The 23,667-nt window shown below is 35.0% G+C and overlaps 1 protein-coding gene across 11 annotated transcripts; it reads right to left on the bottom strand.

Annotated features, from left to right (window-relative positions):
* Positions 1-10,409: 10,409 nt before the first annotated feature.
* Positions 10,410-23,163, bottom strand: LOC112287957 (uncharacterized). Of its 11 annotated transcripts, none has more exons than XM_090253374.1 (21): positions 23,025-23,163; positions 21,673-21,808; positions 21,459-21,541; positions 20,955-21,043; positions 19,899-20,745; positions 19,316-19,595; positions 18,820-19,149; positions 18,648-18,712; positions 17,910-18,319; positions 17,409-17,533; positions 16,787-16,979; positions 16,329-16,417; positions 15,918-16,108; positions 15,365-15,519; positions 15,114-15,172; positions 14,910-15,005; positions 14,626-14,738; positions 14,167-14,287; positions 14,006-14,033; positions 11,017-13,593; positions 10,410-10,816 (listed from the first exon to the last, which is right to left on the bottom strand). In XM_090253374.1, the coding sequence occupies exons 5-20, from the start codon at positions 20,657-20,659 to the stop codon at positions 11,024-11,026; spliced, it is 5,586 nt and encodes a 1,861-aa protein (XP_090109500.1). In that variant the 5' UTR covers positions 20,660-20,745; positions 20,955-21,043; positions 21,459-21,541; positions 21,673-21,808; positions 23,025-23,163; the 3' UTR covers positions 10,410-10,816; positions 11,017-11,023. The 11 variants fall into 11 exon arrangements, with proteins under 11 accessions (XP_090109500.1, XP_024387412.1, XP_090109498.1 ...); XM_024531644.3 differs by having other exon boundaries at positions 10,410-10,825; positions 20,955-21,025; XM_090253372.1 differs by having other exon boundaries at positions 20,955-21,025.
* Positions 23,164-23,667: the final 504 nt, after the last annotated feature.

Genomic DNA, 23,667 nt, shown 5'->3' with positions numbered 1-23,667 from the left:
AGTACAAAAATAGATTAGAATATCTTATTCATTAGTACAAATATGATATTAATGAATAAAAATTGTAAAAGACATGAATCTCAAAGAAAGAAAAATCCTCAATATACTCTTGTGTCAGTGAAAAAAACTAAAAAGTCACTCAAAGATGATATAATATTGAATTAGAATGGATATTTTTAAAAACAAGAAAACTAAAAAGACTTGAAAGAAGATTAAAGACTAAAAAGGCATTAACAATATTGAAGAATGATTCACCCTTGCCTCCATATAGTTAAATTTTTTTACAAGCTATTAATACATGGTTGATTTTTTGATCAAGTTTCTAACCTATCAATCAACTACAAATACATGTAAAGTCAAAGTAGCATCTATAAAGCTTCTACGAAGCTTTTTTAGAAGGTATTATAAAATTAACATACTTTTATTTATTTCTATTTATTTCTACCTAACCATATATTTATTATAGTACTTTTGTATATCTATGACATTACCTCCTTTTTTAGTAACAAGTTCTATAAGGAGTAGTTGTCATATGTTGAGGAAATATAAGATGCAACAAATAGTATTTGCCATATACTTTGATCTTTATTTTCTTTAAAGATGGTTGATAGGTCCTCTTAGCCATTAATAGTATTTTATATTAAGGCAAGAAGACCACCTTATTATTTCATTGCTCTTGAGGCCTTCGTAACTTCTTTCAAATAAAACATTTGAAACACCGTTAGGAGTTGTTGCTACCTCTAATAAAATCACCAAATATGAGAAGTATCTTCTAAGGTCGTGATACCAAATACATTATATCTTGCTATCTATTCAAGGAAAGACAAGTCATTCTTCATGATTTTCATATTGATTTTTTTGACTTGAAGATTGTGACAATTGTAATGTCTCATCTAATTAGTCCGCAAATAAAAGCTCTTGAGTTGAATCTATTGGTTATTGGTTTTCCATCTCTTAAGCATCACAAATATACAAAAGCTACAAAGATAAATAGAAGGTAGAGTGTTATGTTCTTTTAATCTTGTTTCTTTTATAGCAAATATTTTATATTCTTCATCTTGATTTTGATAGATATCACTGATCAAAAGCCTCAATTCTTTTCACTACATTTATAAGATTCTTTATTGGCTCCTATATATGTTCACTAATATCATATCTACACCAATGAACAAGTTATTTCAATCTATTTTGATGCCCTCTTGAATCTAAGACTTCTTCTATCTCAAATTCTTAATTATTATTCACTTCTATAAGAGGAAGTGGCATTTATCTTCCTCTCGAGATATTAACTATTTTATATCGCTCAAGAAAGGATAGGTGAAATATGGGATGGATCTTCATAGATTCTAATAGATATAATTGATAAGCAATAGGATTGACGTCTTTGTTAATAAGAAAAGGTTTGAGCTTATGATAGTCCAATTTATTACAAGAATGAATAGTCTTGATATTGCAACAAAGTAATCATACCTTATCACCTATATTGAATTGTAGTTGTTCTTTGTGATTAGCATTTGCATTAAGTTCTCTTTAATTATGCCTTTATTATTGCATGTAGCTCAAAGAAATGATTTTCCAAATCTTTTGCTGCAAGATTATCAACTTTTAAAAAATCAAAAGTATCAAATTATAGATGATAATCATAATTGGCAAAGAAAGGTATTTTTTGACTGGAAGAATGTACCAAATTATTCTACACAAATTCTACCAATCGTAAAAGAGTTGTCCAATGATCTTGATGATAGTTGATGGTATATATTAAGTACTACTCCAAAACTTCATTCACCTGTTTTGTTTGCCTATCAGTTTGTAGATAAAAAGCCAAAAAGAGTTTTATATCTACCTATAAAATCTTGAAAAGGATTCTCCAAAATCTTGACATAAATTGAGTCTTCCTATCCAATATAATATCTTTAGATAATTTATGATAATAATAGATATTATTAAGAAAAAACTTAGCTATTTCTTTATTTGTGATAGATTTTGTATATAGTATAAAATGAGCCATCTAGGTAAAACAATCTACTACTATGAATATAAAATCATACAAACTTAAAACTGGAAGATGTGTAATAAAATCTATAGAAATAAAAGACTATAATTGTTTTGAAATAGGTAAAGACTAAAGAAGTCTATAATATCAATGGCAAGGAATTTAGGATCTTAAACAAATATCATATGATTGTACAAATTTTTTAATTGCCTTCCACATTTGAGGCCACCAAAAATCTTTTGACATTAACTCCAAAGTCTTGTTGTATCTAAAATATTAAATTACTGGAAAGTCATTACAAGTTTGAAGAATATGTAATCGTGACCCACCTTCTAGAATGTATAATGGTCTCTTAAAATAAAGTGGATTATTTTTGAACTTGAGACTTAAAAGAATAATTCTTAATATCATGAACAAAAGAATTAGAAGACAAATTTGATTGTATTTGCTTAACAAACGTTGAATCAACAGTTTATATTGATTTTATTGCTCAAAAGTGAAAATATTTTGGTTTCAAGAGAATTATTCTTTATTAATCAAAAGATACATTTCTTTCTTTTGATACAAAATAAGAATATCTAGAAAGAATATTCAATAAATCTTATTATTTTTTGGATCAATAAGTGATCTTGAAATCATATCTTGATAAGGACATCCTCCAAAGAACTTAGCAATGATTTAAAATACGTGCTGACATAAATATTTGAGGTTCTTGAAATCTATATACATGGTGAGTAGACTTGAGGTGCCTTCTAAATATTGATACCATTCTTAAAATGAATCTATGATTACAAATAATTCTTTGTCGTGGATCTCATAATTAATCTTGGCTATTGAAAAAAAATTGGAATAGAAAGCTACTTGATTGAGTTTGTCATCTGCTTTCATTTATAATAATACTACATCTATAGCAAAGTCTCATGCATTTTTTTCCATAAAAAATGCCTTAGAAAAGTCGACACAATATAAAATTGATTGAGAAGTAAACTCCTTTTTTAAAGCATCAAACAATGTTTTGACTTCTTTACTCCACTCAAGTTTGTTTTTACAAGTCAAACATATAAGTAGAGCTACAACCTAAGAAAAATACTTGATGAAGATCCGATAGTAATTCGCAAAGGCCAAAAAGCATTAAATGTCTCTTATTATTCTTGAAATCATTCAATTTATGATAATTTGGACCTTCTTTGGATCCATCATTAGCCCTTCATTGAAATTAATGTATCCTAGGAAGTCAACTTGAGTAGTGTAAAATATATTTTTTTTAACTTTACATATAATATTACATCTGTATATTTTTATAATATACAACAAATATAAATTTCATATTCTTCTCTATTTTTAGACTAGATTAAGATGTTATATAAATGAAAGATAAAAAAATCATCAAAAAATTCATGAAAGATATTATTCATTAAATGTTGAAAAGAACCTGGTGTATTTGTGAGTCCAAAAGGTATGACATTATACTTTTAAAATATCCATACCTAATTCAAAACATAGTTTTTAATTCATCTCCTTTTTTAATGCGTACTAGATTATATGCTTTTATAGATCTATTTTTGTATAGATCTTTGTTTGATTAAGTTGATCAAGAAGTCTTGAAATCAAAAGTAGAAAATACGTATTCTTAATGGTGATCTTGTTGAGTCATCTATAGTCCATACACATCTGTAGAGATCCCTCTTTTTTCTTCACAAATAAGATAGGAGCTCCAGCTGAAGATTTAAAATGATATATGAAATTCTTAGCCACATTTTCATCAAAGTATTCCTTGAGTGTAATCAACTTGTTTTATGATAGGCTATAGATTGGTCCAAATAGTGGTTGAGCTCCTTCAAGAAGATCAATAGAACAATCATAAGGACAATACTTTGGAAGAATATTTATATTTTATTTTCAAAAATATCTTTAAAATCTTAATAATAGCTAAGAATATCACTTGATATCTTTTTACTATCAAAAATAGGCATGGTATATAAAGCAAAAGATAATCCTTTATTTGCAACATGCATAAAAGCTTTTGTACCTACCAATAAGGATTTGGATGCATTAAACTTATGTATTTTTACTTGACTAACAAGATTTTGGATGAAACTATCAAAAAAATTAAGATTACAAGAAATCTGATCTATTTGAGGATTATATTTTTTCAATTAAGATAATTCTAAAATAACCAGATCAAACAAAGATCTTATTATATTAAATATTATTATATTATTATAATCTTTAATTGCTATATCTAAAAGAAAAATTTCATCCATATCATCTCTAAAAGATAGCAAATGACCATCTATGACATCTACATGTACAGATTTAATTTTTTTGACTAATGATATTTCTTGTTTTTGAGAAAAACTTCATCTATAAAATAGGTTGAGGCTCTTGAATCTAACAAACTAAGACTTTGTGATTTTTTGGTCCTAAATAAACTTCTATTATAAAATAAGGTAAAGAATCTGAAAAGAGAATAGGACCTTTATTAGGAATTATGGAAGATTCTAATTGTATAGACCCTGTTATAGCTAAAAAAACTTGTTTTGCAACACCTTATCCTCTTTGGCAACCATGCTTCTCTTGTTGTGATTGTGTTTGTTTTTTTGGAAAATTTTGAAGAATAATTTTAGCTTCTCCACAATATAAGTATAAATCTTTTTGACATCGTTGAGTTTTTTCTTACTTTGTAAGGAATTTAAAATGTACCATATCAATTTGCATTGATTTTGGCTTTTATGAATAAGTTTATGGAAACTTTGAAGCTACCGTCATTATTTAATTTGTTCCTCTTTAGCCATATCTTTGTTCTTGACATCTTTTAAATAATTAATTGTCACATGCAATGGCTTAAGTAATAAATTGTTCCAAAGATTCTACCTTTGGCATTATTAGTAACAAATCTTTGACATTATCCTTCAATCCATATTGAAATTAATTGATAAGGGCTTTGTCATTTCAGCCCACATCGCAAGCAAGGTTTTGAAATTGAGTAGCATATATAGTGGCTGACTATGATCCTTGCTGTAAAGATAAGAGCTTGATCTCTGCTACTCTTTCTCAATCACTTTTTCCAAATATGGCCATAAACACTTCTAGGAATGAATTCAAATCATAAAAGAATTCCAAATCTTTTTCTATTAAAGGTGTAAACCAAGAAAGAATACTTCCTGATAAAAGTGGGCCTATGAATCTGACTTGAGTAAATCTAACAAAGTATTGGAAAGGATGTAATCTTAGATAGAGCTTGATTTATTGCAAAAATCCTCCAATTTTTGATTTTGTTCCATCAAGCTTCTCAAGCATACTAATCTTTATCTTTGTTATATTTATAGAAGCAAAACTCCATGGATTTGGTTGTGAAGTTGATCTACTTACTTCTTTCAACTGCACAACTTTTTGCTGCAGATTCTAAACTTCTTCCATAGGCATAGGCATAGTACCTCTATGATTCATATTGAAAATATGTGAGATTTCCACTCTTAGAATATTGACAAGCTTATGAAGATCTGCAATAGTTGCAAATCTATTCTTACTTCCGCTCAAAGTAGCATCTATAATCTTTCCTTCCATAGACAACTCAAAAAAATTCAAAAGTTAAATTAGAAGAGGGAAATCTACAACTTCTAATAAAAATTTCTACAAAGAAGGATAATCTCCTTTCTTTAAGGAAAAGATCAATATTAAAAAATAAGACTTTTTTGTTTAAAGATAGATAGTCGATAATCTTCAAAATATAAAAATAAAAGTAGGATAATCTACTTACTTCTAAAATAAGATAAAAATAATATGTTAGCACTCTTATCAAACTGTCAAAGACATGAATCTTGAAAAAAGACAAATCCTTAATACACTTTTGTATCACTAAAATGTACTAAAAAAATCATTGAAAGATGATATAATATTAAATTAAAATGGCTATTGCCAAAAATAAGAAGACTAGAAAGTCTTGAAATAAGACTAAGTTCTAGAAAGGTATTGACAAGATTGAAGAGGGCTTCACTCTTACATCCATATATATTCTTAACTAGAAGTTATATGGCGATGTACTATAAGATCTCCAAAACGTGTTGGCTTTACAAGACATGTATCTTAATTTGCAAAGCAAGTTTTCTATATGTGTGCCACATAATTAGTTTGTTCCCCAAGCTACCAACACGTGATTAATTATTTGACCAAGTTTCTAACCTATCAATCAACTACAAACAGATATAAAATCAAAGCAGTATCTATGAAGCTTCTAAGAAGCTTTTCTAGTAGGTATTATGAACTTAATCTACTTTTATCTATTTTTACCTACTTCTATTTAATCATATAGGTATTTATTATAGTACTTATGTATATGTGTGACACAGATGGGAGCCAATCAAGAATCTTAGAAATATAACAAAGAAAATTAATGCTTTTCATCAACGACATCTATCAAAATTAAGATGAAAAATAAAAAATATATATATATATTTGTTATAAAAAAAATAAGGTTTAGAAAAGATTGAATTCTATTTTTTATTTTTATTTATAATTTTTATGTATTTATAGCACTAAAGAGTCAAAGAACCAATAATGAAAAAATTCAACTCAAAAATTATCATTTATTGAGCTATTACATAAGACATTACAACTAAATATAAAGGAGGTGTTGAGCTATCACTAAAACAAAAGAAAGGTGTTAATAAGATTGATGATGGCTATAGTTTTCCTTTTATATTTAGTAGTTATAAAAAAGGTCTTATAGAAGCTCTATAGAAGACTTAAAGCTTAAGAATTTAGTTTCTTCTAATGCAACTTCTTAAAAATAATAAACTTATGGCATAAGTTTCAATAATCATATAGTTATTTGTAAAAGTTTAATTACCTAATTTGAATCTAAAAACAATTCTTGAAGTTTTTCAAAAAAGATATTATTTTTTCAATATATTTCAGCATACTTCTATATAATTTTATTTATTTATTTAATACATGTATTTTTTTCTTTATTATTTTTTCTAAATTAAAACTTCTACAATAAGCAATTAAATTACTATATAAATTAATGAAATCAAAGATTTATTGAATGGTATTAGCAACAAATTTTGTTCCATGTTTTTTACAAATTTAATTAATATATTTCTTCAACCATTAATAATATTCTATACCAAGGTAAGAAAATCATTTAAGTAATTTTTTGCATCTTTCAATCAATGTCAGAATTATGTAATTCAAACCAAAGAAAACCAAGTACCAATGGATTTAAAGGACATTGAATAATGTTGAAGTCAATGTTTGTATCAAAGACACACTTAGAACTTAAATTTTAAAGAAATATTTTAAAATAATAAAGACTAAAATATGTGTAAAAAAGAACAGATAGCTAAGAAGACAACAATCAATAATTCATTTTAAGAAACAAGAAGGCCTGTAGAATAGATATTGGTTCGTTTTTGTAAGATATTGATAAAATAGACTAATAGTCCATAGAATAGTCAGTTTAGGAGGACGGATGATTGATTTAGTTATTAAAAGCAGTTAATTATAGGATTATGATTAGAATCTGGAAATGAAGTGCAATTATATAGGAGTTGTAGAAGTTTGTTGGAGTGCCAGACTGTGATAGTCATGAGCCGGGGTAAGCTTGGTGCTACCTGTTTGTTTCTTTGTTTCTTTGTTGTTGAAGAGTAATGGATAGTTTCTGAATACTAAGAAGTGAGTCTGTGGAATAAATCAAAGATTGATTTATGAGTTATTGATTATGTAATTGAAATACTGAGTGATTGAATTATATGAGGAGTTGGAAATTATTGTATTTTGAGCGGTCTTTTGAGAGTGCAGGGTTGCACACTGTTGTTATCAGTTGATGAAGGAGTATTGTTACTTGGAGAAAGCATTGTAGTATTTTTTAGTGTTTTAGTGTTTCGGAATATAGTTAATTGTGTGATCTTAACAAGTAAAACTCATGCACTTAGTCTTTCCTTATATTCGAATTCCCCTATACATGTTTATTCTGAAAGGAATTGTAAAATAAGTAAAACGACAATCACAAGGCCCAAAGGCCACAAAAAAGAATTAATTTGAGAGATGATTTGAGAAGACTAAGAAAGGCCTTGCTTTTATCCCTACTTATACTACTTGCAAGGCCTAAGGCTTAGAGTCCAAGCTTCTCATGCCTTGCCACATAAATTAATAAATAACTTGTTGTTAATAAATAAGCTTTAAATCCTATTATGTGGCTTGAATTCTAAGCTATTCTAGAAGCTTCTTAAAAAGTCACCTAAAACAGCTTAACTTTTAAGCTATATACTACATATTTCTATCAAATTCTTAGGATATTTTTTTAAAATCTATAATAATATAGAAGATTCTTAGAAGATTATAGAATCTTTTGTGTATATCTACTACAATTAGATATTGCATCTCTTAATGCTACTTTCAAAATCAAAATTTTTTTTTTCTTAATTTTTTTTTTAAAAAATAAAAATAATATTTTTTTAATATATTAAAGTTCATTTTTTCTTATAAATCATTATTAAATCTCTTCTTAATACAACAAAAAATATTATACTTAGTTTGAACTAAAGTAGAAGCTTAAAATCATATATATAATAATAGATAAAAATTTTAGAACTAAAAATTAACTTACAAATTTGTGAATAAATTTTGGAGTGATTCTTTAAGAACTAGAAAATATATTCCAACTTTGAATTGTTTTGACCCATTTATATTTTATAGCATGGCTACTAGTATAAGTTTGATTTTCAATCTAATTTCCAATTGCATTCAAGATTTTCTTTTCCATTATGTAATTAAATCTTAATTTTCTTGCCTAAAGTTGTATATATATTTCAAATTTAAAGATTAATTTTAATAGTTGATATGATTTTATTAAATAAGTAATATTCCATGATATTTTTTGGCATCAAAATAAAATATAATAAAATATAGTAAAATATGATATTTTAAATTCTCTAATGTAATATAAATTCTTTAATGTGATATTATATCAATAATTTAATTAATAATATTTTTATAATTTAATTTTTTGAAAGATTTTTGCTTTAAATTAAACATGAAGTTTTATTTTTTAAAGTATTCAATCACCAATCTTTTTGTAATACAAAAGTTGATACAATCCTTTTTTTTTAATATTTAGCCAAGAAAGAATAACATCTTTTTTTAAACAAGTTTTTACATTTATATTGGTATTTTTAATTATCTATATTTAATAAAACTATGCATCAAATTTAGAAAGTCTAGCTAATGTTCCTTCTACAACTTTAGAAATGATAACACCAATCCTACTTATCCTAAGCATAAGTAGAGATATTTCTAAACCAACTATCTACTTTTATTTTATACAAAATACATTCAACATTCAAATTGTAACTAAATTTGTTTATTTGATAAAGTTAAGAATGATTTTGATTTAGTGTAAATCTCTAATTATATTATCTAAACCAAAAGTCCTTTTAAAATTATAGAGCAAAAAATTATTACTAAAATAGTGTATTCTTGCAAGAAATTAGACAATAATAAAATTGGTGTCTTTATTAATAAAGATACATCAATAGATTAGAAAGTGTACATTAGTGGATTATTTTCTTATATAATTATTTACTCATTTCTTAATTCCTTCAAAGGCCTATCTTCTATACTTATGAAATTCCATTAAACATCTTAATTATCAAATTATTGTCAAATAGGATGATCAATTTTTTACATTTTACAGAAGATTAAATACTTATTACATGGTCAATTATAAAATCAGTTCTTTATGAATTTATAACAAGACCTAAGAATATGAATATAAGCTTCTCTACAACTATCTAATCGATAGAAAATAAAATACCACTAGTTCTGACGTCACTTTTTTTGGAAAAATATTATTTATGTCAAAAATTGCTTGGAAAGTTTCAAATTATCAAGTTTAACTGATTGTTTTTGCAGTGCTCATCAAATGGCAATCTATAAAACTGTTGAAAATGGGGGAAAAAAAAAACAAAAAAAAAAAAAAACGAACAAACTAACAAACAAACAAACAAACAATCAAACAAACAAACAAATTTAAAAAGCATACAAACTAATCAACCCTAAAAAATATCAGTGAAATTTTGAATAGAGAAAATTCTCCAAATTGCCCATGTTCTGGACTTACTTGGTCTGAACACCTCTCGTTTTCACTCGCAAAAGATAACATAACCCTGACTTAATCATTCATTTTTCACTCTAAAGTTATAAATGCAATTTACAAATGTATGAAATGTAACAAAATACAAAATATTCCGTGTTCATTTCAAAGACACTGTTTCCCAAAATATAACTCAATCCATGCTTTCAAATACACGAACAATTGGCACCCAAAATAACCAAGAAGCCAAGTCGACTTTTCGATAAAATAGATACGTGGAATCTGAGAAAGGAGACTTTATCGCTTCCGCATCACAGGAACTGAATGAATCACGATTACCCATGTTAAAATAATAATACAGCAGACACATAAATATAATCATCCTTCACAACATGAATCGCATTGGATAATGGCAACAAAGTTTCGACTCTGGCTCATCCTGAGATCACTTGCTCACTTTTTGTCCTACTAATATATCTTAATTCCAAGGATGTTGCTGGGAATCATTTTCTCCTGACTAGACCAGAAGGTGAATAACTACAGCTAGAGAGCCAAAAACAGGAGAAAAAGCACGACAGTACTAAGAAATGTAACTCAATCCCATCGAACCATTTGTAACAAATAATGAGGTGACGTCTCAGATTCATTGCTATAAGCTACACAAATGGTATTCCCAACAAACAGCAGAGTGCCACATGGAAGGCAGAGGCGCACAGATAAATCCACGTCTGCGACCACTTCGAGACAATGTCATTAGGGAAGTGGTATAAACAACCTACAAACACGATGCAGCAACATACAATCGATAGAAGACACCTTGACTCAGTTTGTGCATATTGAACTTCACACAACTTACATTGTCAAGCGATGGCCATGCAAATATCAAATCGTCACCGCTACGGTTCAACGCCAGGATATAGACACGTACCTCAATATCAGCTGTTTTCAGATGATGCTGGTAGACGTGTTGGTCGAACACGATTGCCACTGATCCCTGGCACCTCGCATTCTGCTTCGGTTTTCGGGGACTGCGGAGTTGGAGATATCGACAAAGTTAAATGTGCTTCTGGTAGAACTTGTGGAGCTCGTGAAGAAACAACCTGCTTAGTCCCAGCCAATGGAGAACCGTTCTTCTGTGAGACTGCTTCTGAAAAGTTGCTCTTTGAATCCACAGAAACAGCTTGCTTGGTTTCACTTCGTGTTGCAACACTTTGTTGTGGGACTGCTGCAGACGAATTGCTCTTCGTATCCAAGGAAACTTGTGATGACGGCGGAACTAAGACAGATTTAGCTCGTTTAGATTCGACTGACTTCGGATCGTTTCGGTTCAGTACTCCTAATGGCATGAAAGGTTCAGGGGCGTGTTTTTGTAGAACAGAAGGTTTAGAAAACGGAGCTCTATTCGGAGCAATTAGCTTCGATCCTGTCTGCCTTAGAACTTCTTCTAACGACATATTTGTGGAATCTTGCAAGAGTTGAGACGGAGTTCCTGATGTTGTCGATCCTATACGCTTGTAAACATCTTCAATAGCTATGTTGGTTGCACCGGTTCGCCGTAATACATCTTCCAAAGACATGTTCTTGGCTTCCTCAAAAAGTTTAGATGGAGTCCCTGTGGTTAAGACATGCTTGGTAGCTGTTAATATAGACCCTGTTTGTCGCAAGACATCTTCCAAGGATAAGTTTTTGGCATCTTGGAGAACCTTTGATTTTGAGGAAGCCTGGGACCCTGATAACAGCGATCCTGTTTGCCGTAACACGTCTTCCAAGGATAAACCGTTAGCATCTTGCAGAACATTTGCTGGTGGAGAAGCCTGTGACGCTGACAACTGCGACCCAGTCCTCCTCAAAACTTCTGCTAACGAAAAAAAATCCGAGGAGGAGGATTGCTCTTTGGGCGGTTGCGAAAGAACACCTTGCAGTGGTGTACCCTCTTGAGGGGCAACTACACTCCCTGGTGCAGGGTTCGTCTTATATGGCAATGAATGTGACTTCGGCACAGAAAAATGAGTCACATTTGGACCAAGAGGAGAACTCACATGTTTTCTGTCGACCTCGGAAATTGCTGTCTGTCCTATAGAAGAGTTGGGAGGCCTTGTTCCCAGTTGCTTACTTATGGAGGTGGAAGTCATTTTCATACCTTTAGGGCTGGGTCCCTGTTCTGAGCTTCTGGACGTCGAAGTAACCTTCGAAGATTTAGGGCTTGTACCCTGTTTCATGGTACTGCAGGTTACAGGAACATTCAAGTCCTTCGGGCTCAAATTCCCAGAAACTTCAAGTTTAACAGTCTGGTGAGGAACAGAACCATGAACGGGTGGTCGAACTGGGTTTAGAAGTTCCCTAGAACTAGAGGGGGAAGGCTGCAATGGCTGATATGTTTGTGGAATAGAAACTGAGGGTCTGCTCAAGACCTGGGTTCGAGATGCTGAATACTCCCAAGGTCTTGGACCTTGAAAAGTCCCAGGACTTGCAGATATTTCATTCCAAGCAGGAGGGTATGGAGCTGGGAAATGACGATGACTCAAACCAGGAGACTGGCTACTGCTTGAAATTGTTGTCGAATGTGGGGGAGGAAAAGGTGGAGCAGCCCAAGGAACAAGAGGGGGACGGTACGCATGTTGCGAAGGACTAGGTTGGTTTGTGTACGGCGGTGAAGAGGATGGAGGTGGGATGACTTTGGAGGACTGTGGATGTTTTGGAGATACAAGGAGAGGGTTCAAAGCCGGATTTGAGTTAGGCAGTTGGTAAGGACCTACACCAGGGTGCTGCTGTGATTGTGATGAGTTTATTCCTAGCTCCTCCTTCATAGATTTAACCTTTGCCAAATAAGGACCCCGTGTTCCTGTTCGTTTTTCATCGTCCAAACTCACATCAGAATCAGACCCTGACGAGCTGGCTGAAGCATCACTACAAGAAGGATCGTCTTCAACAGCATCTCCTCCTCCCTCTTCATCCTCATGAGCATTGATATTGGGCTCAAAGCTATATTGGATCTTTCTGCGTTGTCTCTTCCCTCTTCCCAATTTCGCCTCTTCAGCCTCCATATCCTGTTCTGCCAATTTTCCAAGCAGATCATCCCATTCTCGACCAGGTTTTAAGGGACTTCCTTCCACAGGAAGGCCACCCAACATGCCTCCCGGTTCTTGTACTGCACCAAGATAACCAGCACCACCTTCTTTGACACCTTTTGTATCTGAGATATCTCTGTTCAAAAGCAATTCAAGATTCTCATTTGTCCACTTCACTGATGTAGCTTCTACATCGTGCTCTTCAAGAACCTTCCGTGCGCCATGTAAAAGAAGTGTATTCACATCTTCAGCTGTGTCTTTCTCACTTGAACTCATGACCAAGTTCTCCATAGCTAATTTCTGTCGAGATCTTTCAATAATCTTCTCTTCGACAGAGCATTTAGTAATAAGCTGGTAAACAAGCACTACATTCTCCTGGCCTATACGATGGGCCCGCGCTTGGGCTTGCAAATCTACGAAAGGGTTAAAATCGGGATCTGTTGCAGACAACGACGCAAAATGTAAGACCAACCTGCAGAAAAATGAAGCTTGAAAACATAGATGAGCGAGAATGCCGTCGTATAACCAAAGATTTAATCACACCCAACAGAGCTAAATCAAATAACAAATGACACTGTGACATAACATGAATCCAATTGGCTGATAATAAGCACCGAGTTTGACTAGCTTCCAAATGTAAATATGCGGCAGAAGACAAATCTGAAAAGAACTAAACAGAATATCAAGAGATTGATTTCTAGGTGTCACAAAATTAGCAATTAAGATTACAAGCGCCAACTGATTTGATAGCTAATCTTTAAAATGTGCGTCGACAAGACCAAGGACATAATGAGATTCGACAAGTTCAACAAAGTGAAAAAAATTGAAGGAAAATCAGTCGATATTTACCGTAGATTATGACCGTATCTGCACTTGGCTGACAACAAAACACCAACATATTGAGGTTAGCCTCCCGGATAGTACCAGAACTTTCTGATGCCTTCCCAGCATAGTTTCAGCATTAATGAAATCTAAATAGAGAGTATACATTTGAAACCATTATTCCTTACCAAATTGATGCCAAGTCCTCCAGCACGAGTTGAGATAAGGAAAATGAAGATGTCTGAATTCGTACTGTTGAAATCGGCTATTTGCTTTTGCCTTTCGGAGGCAAGTGTACTTCCATCAATTCTGTCATACGCAATGAAATACAAAATAACGATACTCGACAAACCGTACGCAACACAAGCTTGACTGACAAACTGAACATATTTTCAGAGGGAAGTAATGTGGAGAAACCTGGACAGTATTTATTCAGTCCTCATAGTTTCCCGACGACAGATTACAACTACCAACATCCCAACCTTTCATTTTCAGCTCTAATGGAACAAGAAATTTGACAATTTAAAAACAATAACAGCTGTGTGTTCCAAGTTTATATTAAGTAGGGAATGTAAATGCATGACAAGGACAAGTCAAAGCGACACTTGCAACTTCTTTTAGGATGAAAAACTTGTCATTGAACTCACCTACAGAACTTAAAATTCAGATGAGTCAAAAAGTCTTCCAATATGTCCAACATGCCTGTCATTTGAGAAAACAGAAGCACCCGGTGACCACCTTCTTTCAATCTCGGAAGCAGCTGCAACAAACAAGAGAACAAAGTTCAAGAAGAGGTACAATTAAAGCACTGCCTTAAATTTCTATGAAACGCAGACACAGCTCAACACTGGATGCAAAGGATAAAGAAAAAGAAGTGCAACAAAAATACATTGAAAAACTTCTGAAGTCTCAGAGAAAAGGAAGCGTGAACCTTCTCAAGAAGTTGAAATTTTCCTGAAGCAGTTACAAGCAGCCTGAATAACTCATCAGGATCACCAAGTTCAGGTTCCTTGCCAGGAAATAGATACTGCAGCAAAGCAGAGAAACTCAATATTGAAATTTGAATCACATTCAATGCAAAGATTCTCATGTCTGGTCGAAATACAACACTAAGAAGTTCACAAACTTAGCTCACCGGATGATTGCAGACCATCTTGAGGTCCATCAGGATGAAGTTGAGCGATCTTTTCTTACCTAAATACAAATCACATCATCCCAAAAATCATGATTGTAAAAACGGTACAACAATTGGCAATAACAAGTCGCAAAGCTTTCTTCTGAAAGTGCATCATTCAAGAATAAATCTACGTTTTCAAATTAGTGTATACAGCATGCAATACATAACAGATAGCTATCAACATACAACAAAAGGGAATAAAGGAGTACCAGTGGTATTGCCACGATTAAGCTGTTTATAATTCTTCTTTAAAATGGCCCCATATAAATGCCGCTGAAGAGGTGTAAGAGCACACATGACTTCTACATACTTTTTCCCAGGTATCATCCCTTGCATAACATCTGCCTTCAATCTCCTCAGCATCCTAAATCATCCCAGATTACATCGCGATCAAAATATTAATAGTCAAACTAATGAAGGTCCAGAAGCAGGAGGTAACAGGATTTCTCAAAGTTCCATCAGAGAAACTATCTCACAAAATACGTTCTGATTTAGAAATTCCTATCAGATGATACTATTCATACGCTATGCACTAAAGAGCTCACATTCGTTGCTAACTAAGTTCGAATTCGGCATAGCTATAAGGTAAGAAGGATCAACAAGTCCGTCTAAATTCAGACGTACACAACACGATGAACACAACACTCCGGGTTCTTACAGAGATATGTTATTAAACCACCATCGATCTAGTAGAAAAATCTTAAACTGCAAGAACCATATTGAAAATCTTTGTGCACGTGTATTAAGTAAAGACATATGTACCGAGGCGTCAGAAGCTCATGAAGCCGAGAAATTTGCTGCTCTACCCCACCCTCTCCTTTAGAACCTGCCCCACTCAGTGCATCCACTTGAGCAAACTCCTGAGCTGACCTCTCTGGATCTGGGAACTCACTCGGGTCCAGGAAGTTCAGGAGTGCGAACAACTCTGTTAAAGTATTCTGTACGGGTGTGCCCTGCATGATCACACCCGCATAGATTGATACATGTGAGCTATTCCATCAGAAAAAATTGAAGATCCGAGTATAATTCTAAACATGAGAAATTGCAATACAAAGTTGAGAAGTGGTTCACAATCCAGTACAAAGAAGAAAAAGAAAACTTCCTACTTCAAGATGTCAGGTAGCAAGTTGTCATTATTTACAAGACTTCAAAACAACGTAACAAGAAACATACCGTAAGCAGGAGCCGAAAATCAGTCGTCTGCCGCCCAAGGAGGATTCCAAGCTTTGATCGAGTGTTTTTAACTCGGTGCCCTTCATCAACTGCAACAAGCATTCCACATTCAAGAATCACCTCGCAGATTAACAATAAGCGAGAAAAAAACAAAGAAAAGAAACCACGACGGTGTGAGTCCATCCCTTATCCCTGAATATTTTTCGTTTGAACAAGCGGTATATACTTTCAGCAGTATTTACAAACTCGATAATAAAGTCTAGAAGTTGGTGTGGGAGTAGATTTCGGTAAGTCAAGTCCTTACAGCAACATACTCTACATTATAGGATTACAGTAATATTACTCCAATTCTTACAGGAACCAGTTGATCACATTGAAATTTATGTTCACAAGAATGTAATACATGCACTTATGTCCAAAACACGGTTGGCGTAAGGAGCGGAAAGGTAGGAACAAACCTATGATGCAGGCCCAATTAAACTTTTGCAGAAGGGTGTTGTCAAGCATAGCCAGATCATAAGATGTTACCAAAACATCAAAAAGCGGAATTTTTTCTTTGGTGTAAAATTCATGATCGCGTATCATTGTGCGACTATCTTTGTCACCTTGATAGATCACAGAATTAAGATCTGCTCCCCATTGTCGAAACTCCTGAAGAAATGCAAATAACATTCACTTAGTAATTAACATAAGAACGTTCTACGAACATTTTGACACTAGAATGTTGCAAATGCAATCAACTCCACAATTCTATAAGTTTATCTCTCCGTCAAATTCCACGTTTTCAACACAGGTTTACAGGAGATATGAATGTTACGCGGATAAAATTCCTGAAATTTGACGTTCGCGATAACTACAGCTTGAACATATGAAGGCATATATGTCTAAATATGTATGCAAGTACACAGACTTCAAAGACCCAAGTCGTGAAATGCAGGTACAAAAAGAACCCATTGGTTCAGTCTAATCATCAAACGAAGGAGCAAGTTATTGAACAAAGACAATGGGGCAATTAATGAACTTCAACTTAGAAACAAAAGAATACCCTGAAGGCCAAACATGTGAGCATGAAGAAAATACCTGTTCCCAACCAACTAGAGTACTCTTTGGACCTATTACCAACACAGGCTTATTACTGAGATTTTCATGTTTGAGAGCCATAATAAAGCTCACTGCTTGTATCGTCTTTCCCAAACCCATCTCATCTGCTCAAACAACATTTAGTAATAATCAGCAGGGGAAGAAACGGAACAATCGGTGACGTCTGAAAATGCTTCAAAATATAGCTTCAGACCAACAAAAGGATCACAATATTTTTTTAAGACAACGTGGAACTTACGGCAGAATACTTAAGTTCTGCATAAAATCAAGTAATCCACCGGTGGAAGTTCAATGCAGGGTTCATTAGAAACATACTAATGTGAAAGCCAACGAAAATTGAAAAGACATGCAATAAGCAGATAATCACAGCAGGAAAAAGTGAAGTCATTACAAATGTAGACACGAGAGGCCACGCAAATGCTGACAATCGAAGTATCAACAAGAAACAGGAAGTAAAATCTAAATGTAGTGTAACCTTACCGGCCAGTATGACACTTTTCCGCTGCTGATAATTACTGAGCAGCCACTTTAAACCTTGAAGTTGGTAGTCATGCAATACACCTCCTGAAATATATTTAGGTTGTTCTGTTATTGCAGGAGCCACGACCCGGTCTATGGGACTGATGCACGCCTTTCTTTCTGCCAGTTTACGCCTCTCATTAAATTTAGTGATAGCTTCTTGCATGTCCTCGTCATTGTTTTCTTCCTCCCAAGTCGATCCATTGTACTCTATGTTAGTCCATTTAACTAGATACTCCTTTTTGCTTGATTTCGAACTCGGAGCTTTTCCAACTACACTTTGTTTTACTTGATCACGACAAGCAATAACCCGATCAATCTGTACCCACTCTGGCCTGCGCTCATCAGACATCTCATCTCCATCTCCAATACTGCTCAGGACGCGAACACAATAACCACTACTTAGAGACCCTTGACAAAAACAAGTACGTCTATTTCATAGGTATAAATAAGTCACACGATTCAGCTAAGTTCTTCCGAAAATTTTGAACCATACAGTTGGAGTAAGCTTAGAGCTACGAAATATAAAAATTGAGATCAAGCAGATTAATAAGCTAACTTAAAAGGGTACAACATGGCGAAGTGACGTAACAAGTGCACTGGATTACTACATAGCATTCAACTACTTGTTGACGCACTCTTGTTTCTTGAAAAGGACGTGTATGTAGGTGAATGGGTGCGCGTGAAAACTTCACTTACGAAGATTTGCGTTGATATGTAGCGAGACGGGTCCTATCAGCAAATAAAAGCCAATCTTCAGGGACCTGAAGCAAGAACAAAGCAAGAATCTTAATTAGTTTAACAACCATCTAATTCTCAGATTGGTACTAAAAACGATGAAACCGAATCAGTCTTTGACACAGATGCATACCCAGGTATCATGACGATGAGAGAGGGAACACCACTTCACAAGATATTGCAATTTCCTTTGCTTCTGATCCTCACTAGAAGAAGGATCTTCACGAAACCCAAATATAGCCTCTACTCTTTTTACCGAAGGAATCATTTTGGCCCGCAACTTTGGAGTTCGTTTCACAGGTGTATCAGTCACTTCTTTGGCTCGTTTCACATACAAGCAGAGAGGACACAGCCAATCCCCTTCAGGGATAGTTTGAAGAGGAAATTTCAGACAGAATGAGTGAAAAGCCTCTTCACAGTTTTCTCCGTCACACAGCAACATCAGATCTGCTGCACCTGCAAACTGGACGAACAAACAAACAAACAAACCGGATCAGCAACATACAGCCATGACAGCCTGCTAAGACGATGACATGCGTGTGTACATTGAACTACTGGCATATACCCAAACAAAAAAAATGACAATCCAAGTTGTAGAACTTATTCCAGATAACATTGACGATCAGTACCTCACAAACTGAGCAAACTTCTTCGTCAGACGAATCCTGATTTTCGGAAGGTTCCTCTTTCATTCTTGGGCTTTTTCCCTTCTTGGAAACCCTCCCCTTGGTATTATCTCGAGCACATATATCACCACTAACATCGTCGCTCTCTTCATCAGTTTTCATCTTGTTATCTTCGCTGCAAGACGAACTGTCTTGATTGCCCTCCATGATAAAATCGTCATCGCTTTCAATTCGAGGCTTCTGTGATGATCTACTAACGTCAAGTGGACTAGAATCGCCAAGCCTAATAAAGGATAATAATATTTGTTAGTCATTATATTTAACAATGGACTTGCCTATATCCCGTCATTTACAATTTAGAACAAACCGTGACTAACCTTGGAAATTAGTTACTACCTTTCAATGGCATTCACTAACCCTTAATTCAAAAAAAAACCGTGTATAGATTGCCAACATTCCTTCAAATGGAAGATACCGTTGTAGAATCTCTTTCCTAGTCGCACTAAACGGCTGATTTGAATCAGATTAGTAAGGATGTCTAAATGACCAATCTAACAAAAATTAGGTCAGAGTATGAAATCCCCACCCACTTCCTCGTCTTCTTGCTTTCTTCCCAAAACCAAGATCAATCTCATCTGACTTCCTCTTTGACAATCTAGTCCTTACTGATGGCTTTGCGTGTTTTCCTCGGCCAGAATCCTCAGAACTGTCAGATATAGCGCTATCTGAACTTCCTGTGTCGGAACTTTCTTCACGTGAGCCACCCTCCTCAGACATAGCTTCCTCCACATGCTGTAGCCCTCTCAATTTCTTTCTGGATATCGGCTGCACACTACGACCTGTTGCTTTTGCACTTCTAGTAGGTCTGCTCCGAGAACCAGCTTTAGCTTTCTTATCAGTTTCTCTCCTTATCCTTGAAGCTCCACGTGAGTCTTTCTGCCCTCGCTTCTCTTTGACCATAGCCTTAGCATCTCCGCTTATTTCATCTGAATGCTCCTCCTCGAATTTTTTCCCCACTCGGTCAGACGTTCTTCGCTTCATTCTTCTCGATCCTTTTGAATTCTTCAGCTGCGGAGTACCACTCGTCGATTTTACACTTTTTTCCATTCCGCAGGTGTGTTCAGCCTTACCATCTTCAGCTTGACCTTCTTTTCCCTCTTTCCCAGCCCTTAAAGTTCGCTTCTTTCCTTTCTGAACAGACTGTTCTTTATCTATGACCTCCCGCAAACTTCCTAGTTCAATTTCTGATTTGTCCCCTTCGGAACTAGCTTCTTCTCCATAATACCTTTCCTGTTTTACAATTCTTCTTAACCTATTAGAAAGACCATCTTTAACCTGTTCACCCATCACACCCTTCCTCCTGTTTTCTGAGAAGAGGTATGACCCTCCCTAAATGGAAAGGCCTTTCTTCCAGCGTAAGGTTTGTTCTTGATCTGATCAACAAAAAACACTTAGTCTCAGACTGGTCATAATCTCTCCCCTACAAATGCATTGTTCCAGTGTAAGTAACACTACACAGATTTGAGTAGGTCTGCCACTCAAGAAAGTCTACATCTCCGTAACATAACAGATGGCAATCGTCGATCAAGGAGACACGGCAATGGCAATAATCTGTGATAGACCAGATAGATTGAAACCATACTTGATATGCCGCAGTCTATGGGAATGTTCTCTGATCAACCCCCGCCAGATTTGCCACAAACTGCTGTTATTCTAGTACATTTTTAGGGCCTTCATGTCAGCACAGAAGGTTAAAACGCGATAAAAATTCGTTCTCAAAATAATTTCAAAAATGGCCATAAACGTCATAATGTTCTCCAACATTATAAAATCTCACGAATACCAGGTCCTGAACGATTAAAATACATCTCTGGATCGCAATCCTGCCTAAATAAACCAAATCTAAATGATACTTGACCACAAAGTCTCCATAATTTACCAACAACAAAACTTAGTATATTTTCTTTTGTTGAAAAAGGGAGAGAGAAAAGACGGGAAAAAAAAATATATAAATGTAACGAATAGCGTTACAACCATAGAACTTACAACTAACCATGGCAACCCAAAAATAAAATAAAATATACATTCAACAGTATCATGTGTCATAATTATCCACAAGAAAGGAAAAAAAGCTTTAGAAGCTCACTGGATTGTGGATCGTTAATGATCGTCAAGGTTCTGGCCATAGCAGCTGCGGAATGAAGGACTTGGAACTGTTTCTGAATACATCTGCAACCAGCAGAATGAGAGGCTGCTCATGCGATGCAATGAAAGATATCGCTAGTTTAAAAAGATTGCCACTCCGCTGATTGCCAATAATGCCTCATCATGAAAAAAAATCGAGATGCCAGAACACATACCAACACTCCCGTTCGTGGTAAGAAAAAGCAAATATGCACTTGTCCAAACTACCACCTTGTTCCGTTGTTCCTCTAAGCAGCCCACTAGTCCTTCACAGGTTTCCGCAGACCTCAAACGTTGTTGCCAATATTCAACCTGCACACCGTCTGTTCTTCAGGAACTTTGTCATTAAAAAGTCAATCCCTAACAACCTTAATACACATTTCAAACAAATTAACGAAGAACGCAAAACGGTACTTATCATACGAAACAGACATAAACAGATTCTGACCACAGTGCGGTCAGGACCCTAGGCCTGAGCCAGCAGACAAGGTCGTAAGATACTTTTTCTAACGTAATCAAGTTGCCAGCTTCCACAGCAGACCCTATCCCAGAGTACCAATCAAACCACCAACCTTTCCTATCTGAGCAGCATCCCGCTGAGTCCGCCCTGTCCGCTACACATTGCAGATGGAATTATCAATATACTTGCGTCGTACAATCTGAAAAATAAAAACAAAAATGCTTGCTTTGGTGCACGTAGTTCTCAGCTAAGCCTCACGATCCCATTCAAAATTTGCACAGGGCATCGTGATACTTTTCAGATGAATTCTACAACACTTGCGGAGCATGTCCTACGATACGAGCTAACGCTTCCAAAAAAGTTAAAGCTCACTTAGCCTAAAATTTGATATGAAAGGGGAAAAAACTGCTTCAAAACTTATCTCCCTCACAGCAACTACAATGCAGAAGCTGCAGAGAGTGCAACGACTTTAAGAGAGTCCAAGGACGTTTCGCCGTTTAAAGCTGAACATAGATTTCTCTTAAACCCAAAGGAAAGTGTCCGTGTAGTCTGTCCTGTCTTAGCCACTCCAAGCAATGCTCCTAACTAATACGTTGAGGGGAATGTAGACAAGCCATACAAAGAACTGAAATTCAAGAGAGTGAAGAATAGAACAGGCTCGCCTCGAACAACTAAAGAAACACTGCTTACTTTGTTAAGTATATCACATCACAAACCGCCTACAATCCATGAAATATGTAGCACTACACTAGCGAGCCTATTGAAACGCCATGAAACGTCAGCATCGTTAACGACCAAGCAACAACACGTTCTCAGATCAAACCGAAACCGAAATACTTCTCCTTCTTCGTCTGACCTCACTTCTCATTATACAATCACGACCTCCGCTGTGCCGCTACCTCGTTAATCCACTCATCACAACGAGCATTTCAAGCGATGCTGTAAGTCCCCGCTAAACCACCAAATCATGAAAATAAAAACAAAAAACAAGAAACTTCAATTTTTTCTTTGTCCCAAGGCATTCTGACTGGTACACCCGATAATTTTAAAAATCCAGCAGTAACTCACACATATCACGAAGAATATCACCGATGCGCCCAAGCTGCTTCGACACATCTCTTTCGCCTGCTAACACTCTGTCCAATAACTCGTCTTCTTTGCCGCCCGCCTTGACCTTGTACTTTTCCTTGAACAAATTCAGCACCTCTCCCTCGCCATCGTTAAACAGAATATCATAAATGCCAGAATCGACGTCAATAGTCTTGACCCTGCCATCACACCAAGTCCGTCCCATGGGCCAGTGCACCGAAATCGCATCGCCTCGCTTCACCTCACTCTTGGCTGGCATATCGGTTCCCCGTCTCTCTCTCTCCCTCTCCCTTTCTCTCCCTCACTCTCTCCCTCACTCACTCCGTCCTTCCCTCCCCTTCCCCCTCTCTCTCCCTCGCTCCGTCGCCAGTCCAAGTAGGTCAAACATGCACCCCTCAGACAGCCTGCAGCCGTGGCGGAGGAACAGTAATTACGAGCAGCACAAGTGTTTTCAGCGATGTAAGTGACAATTGCCGTCGTCGTCGTCCCCAACCACAGCCTCTGTGATAGCCATGAATAAGCCACCCCCCCCCCCCCTTCAGACCCACCAGTTCGCAAACCAATTGCCTACCGACGGCTTCACGGCAAACTCGCGTAAACAAACCAACATCATAAAAAAAAC

Source organism: Physcomitrium patens, chromosome 10 (genome assembly GCF_059467195.1).
Source record: "Physcomitrium patens ecotype Gransden chromosome 10, ASM5946719v1, whole genome shotgun sequence".
Taxonomy (NCBI): Eukaryota; Viridiplantae; Streptophyta; class Bryopsida; order Funariales; family Funariaceae; genus Physcomitrium; species Physcomitrium patens.
The sequence above is the reverse complement of the archived record's forward strand: the minus strand, read 5'-3'. Positions and strand labels throughout refer to the sequence as shown.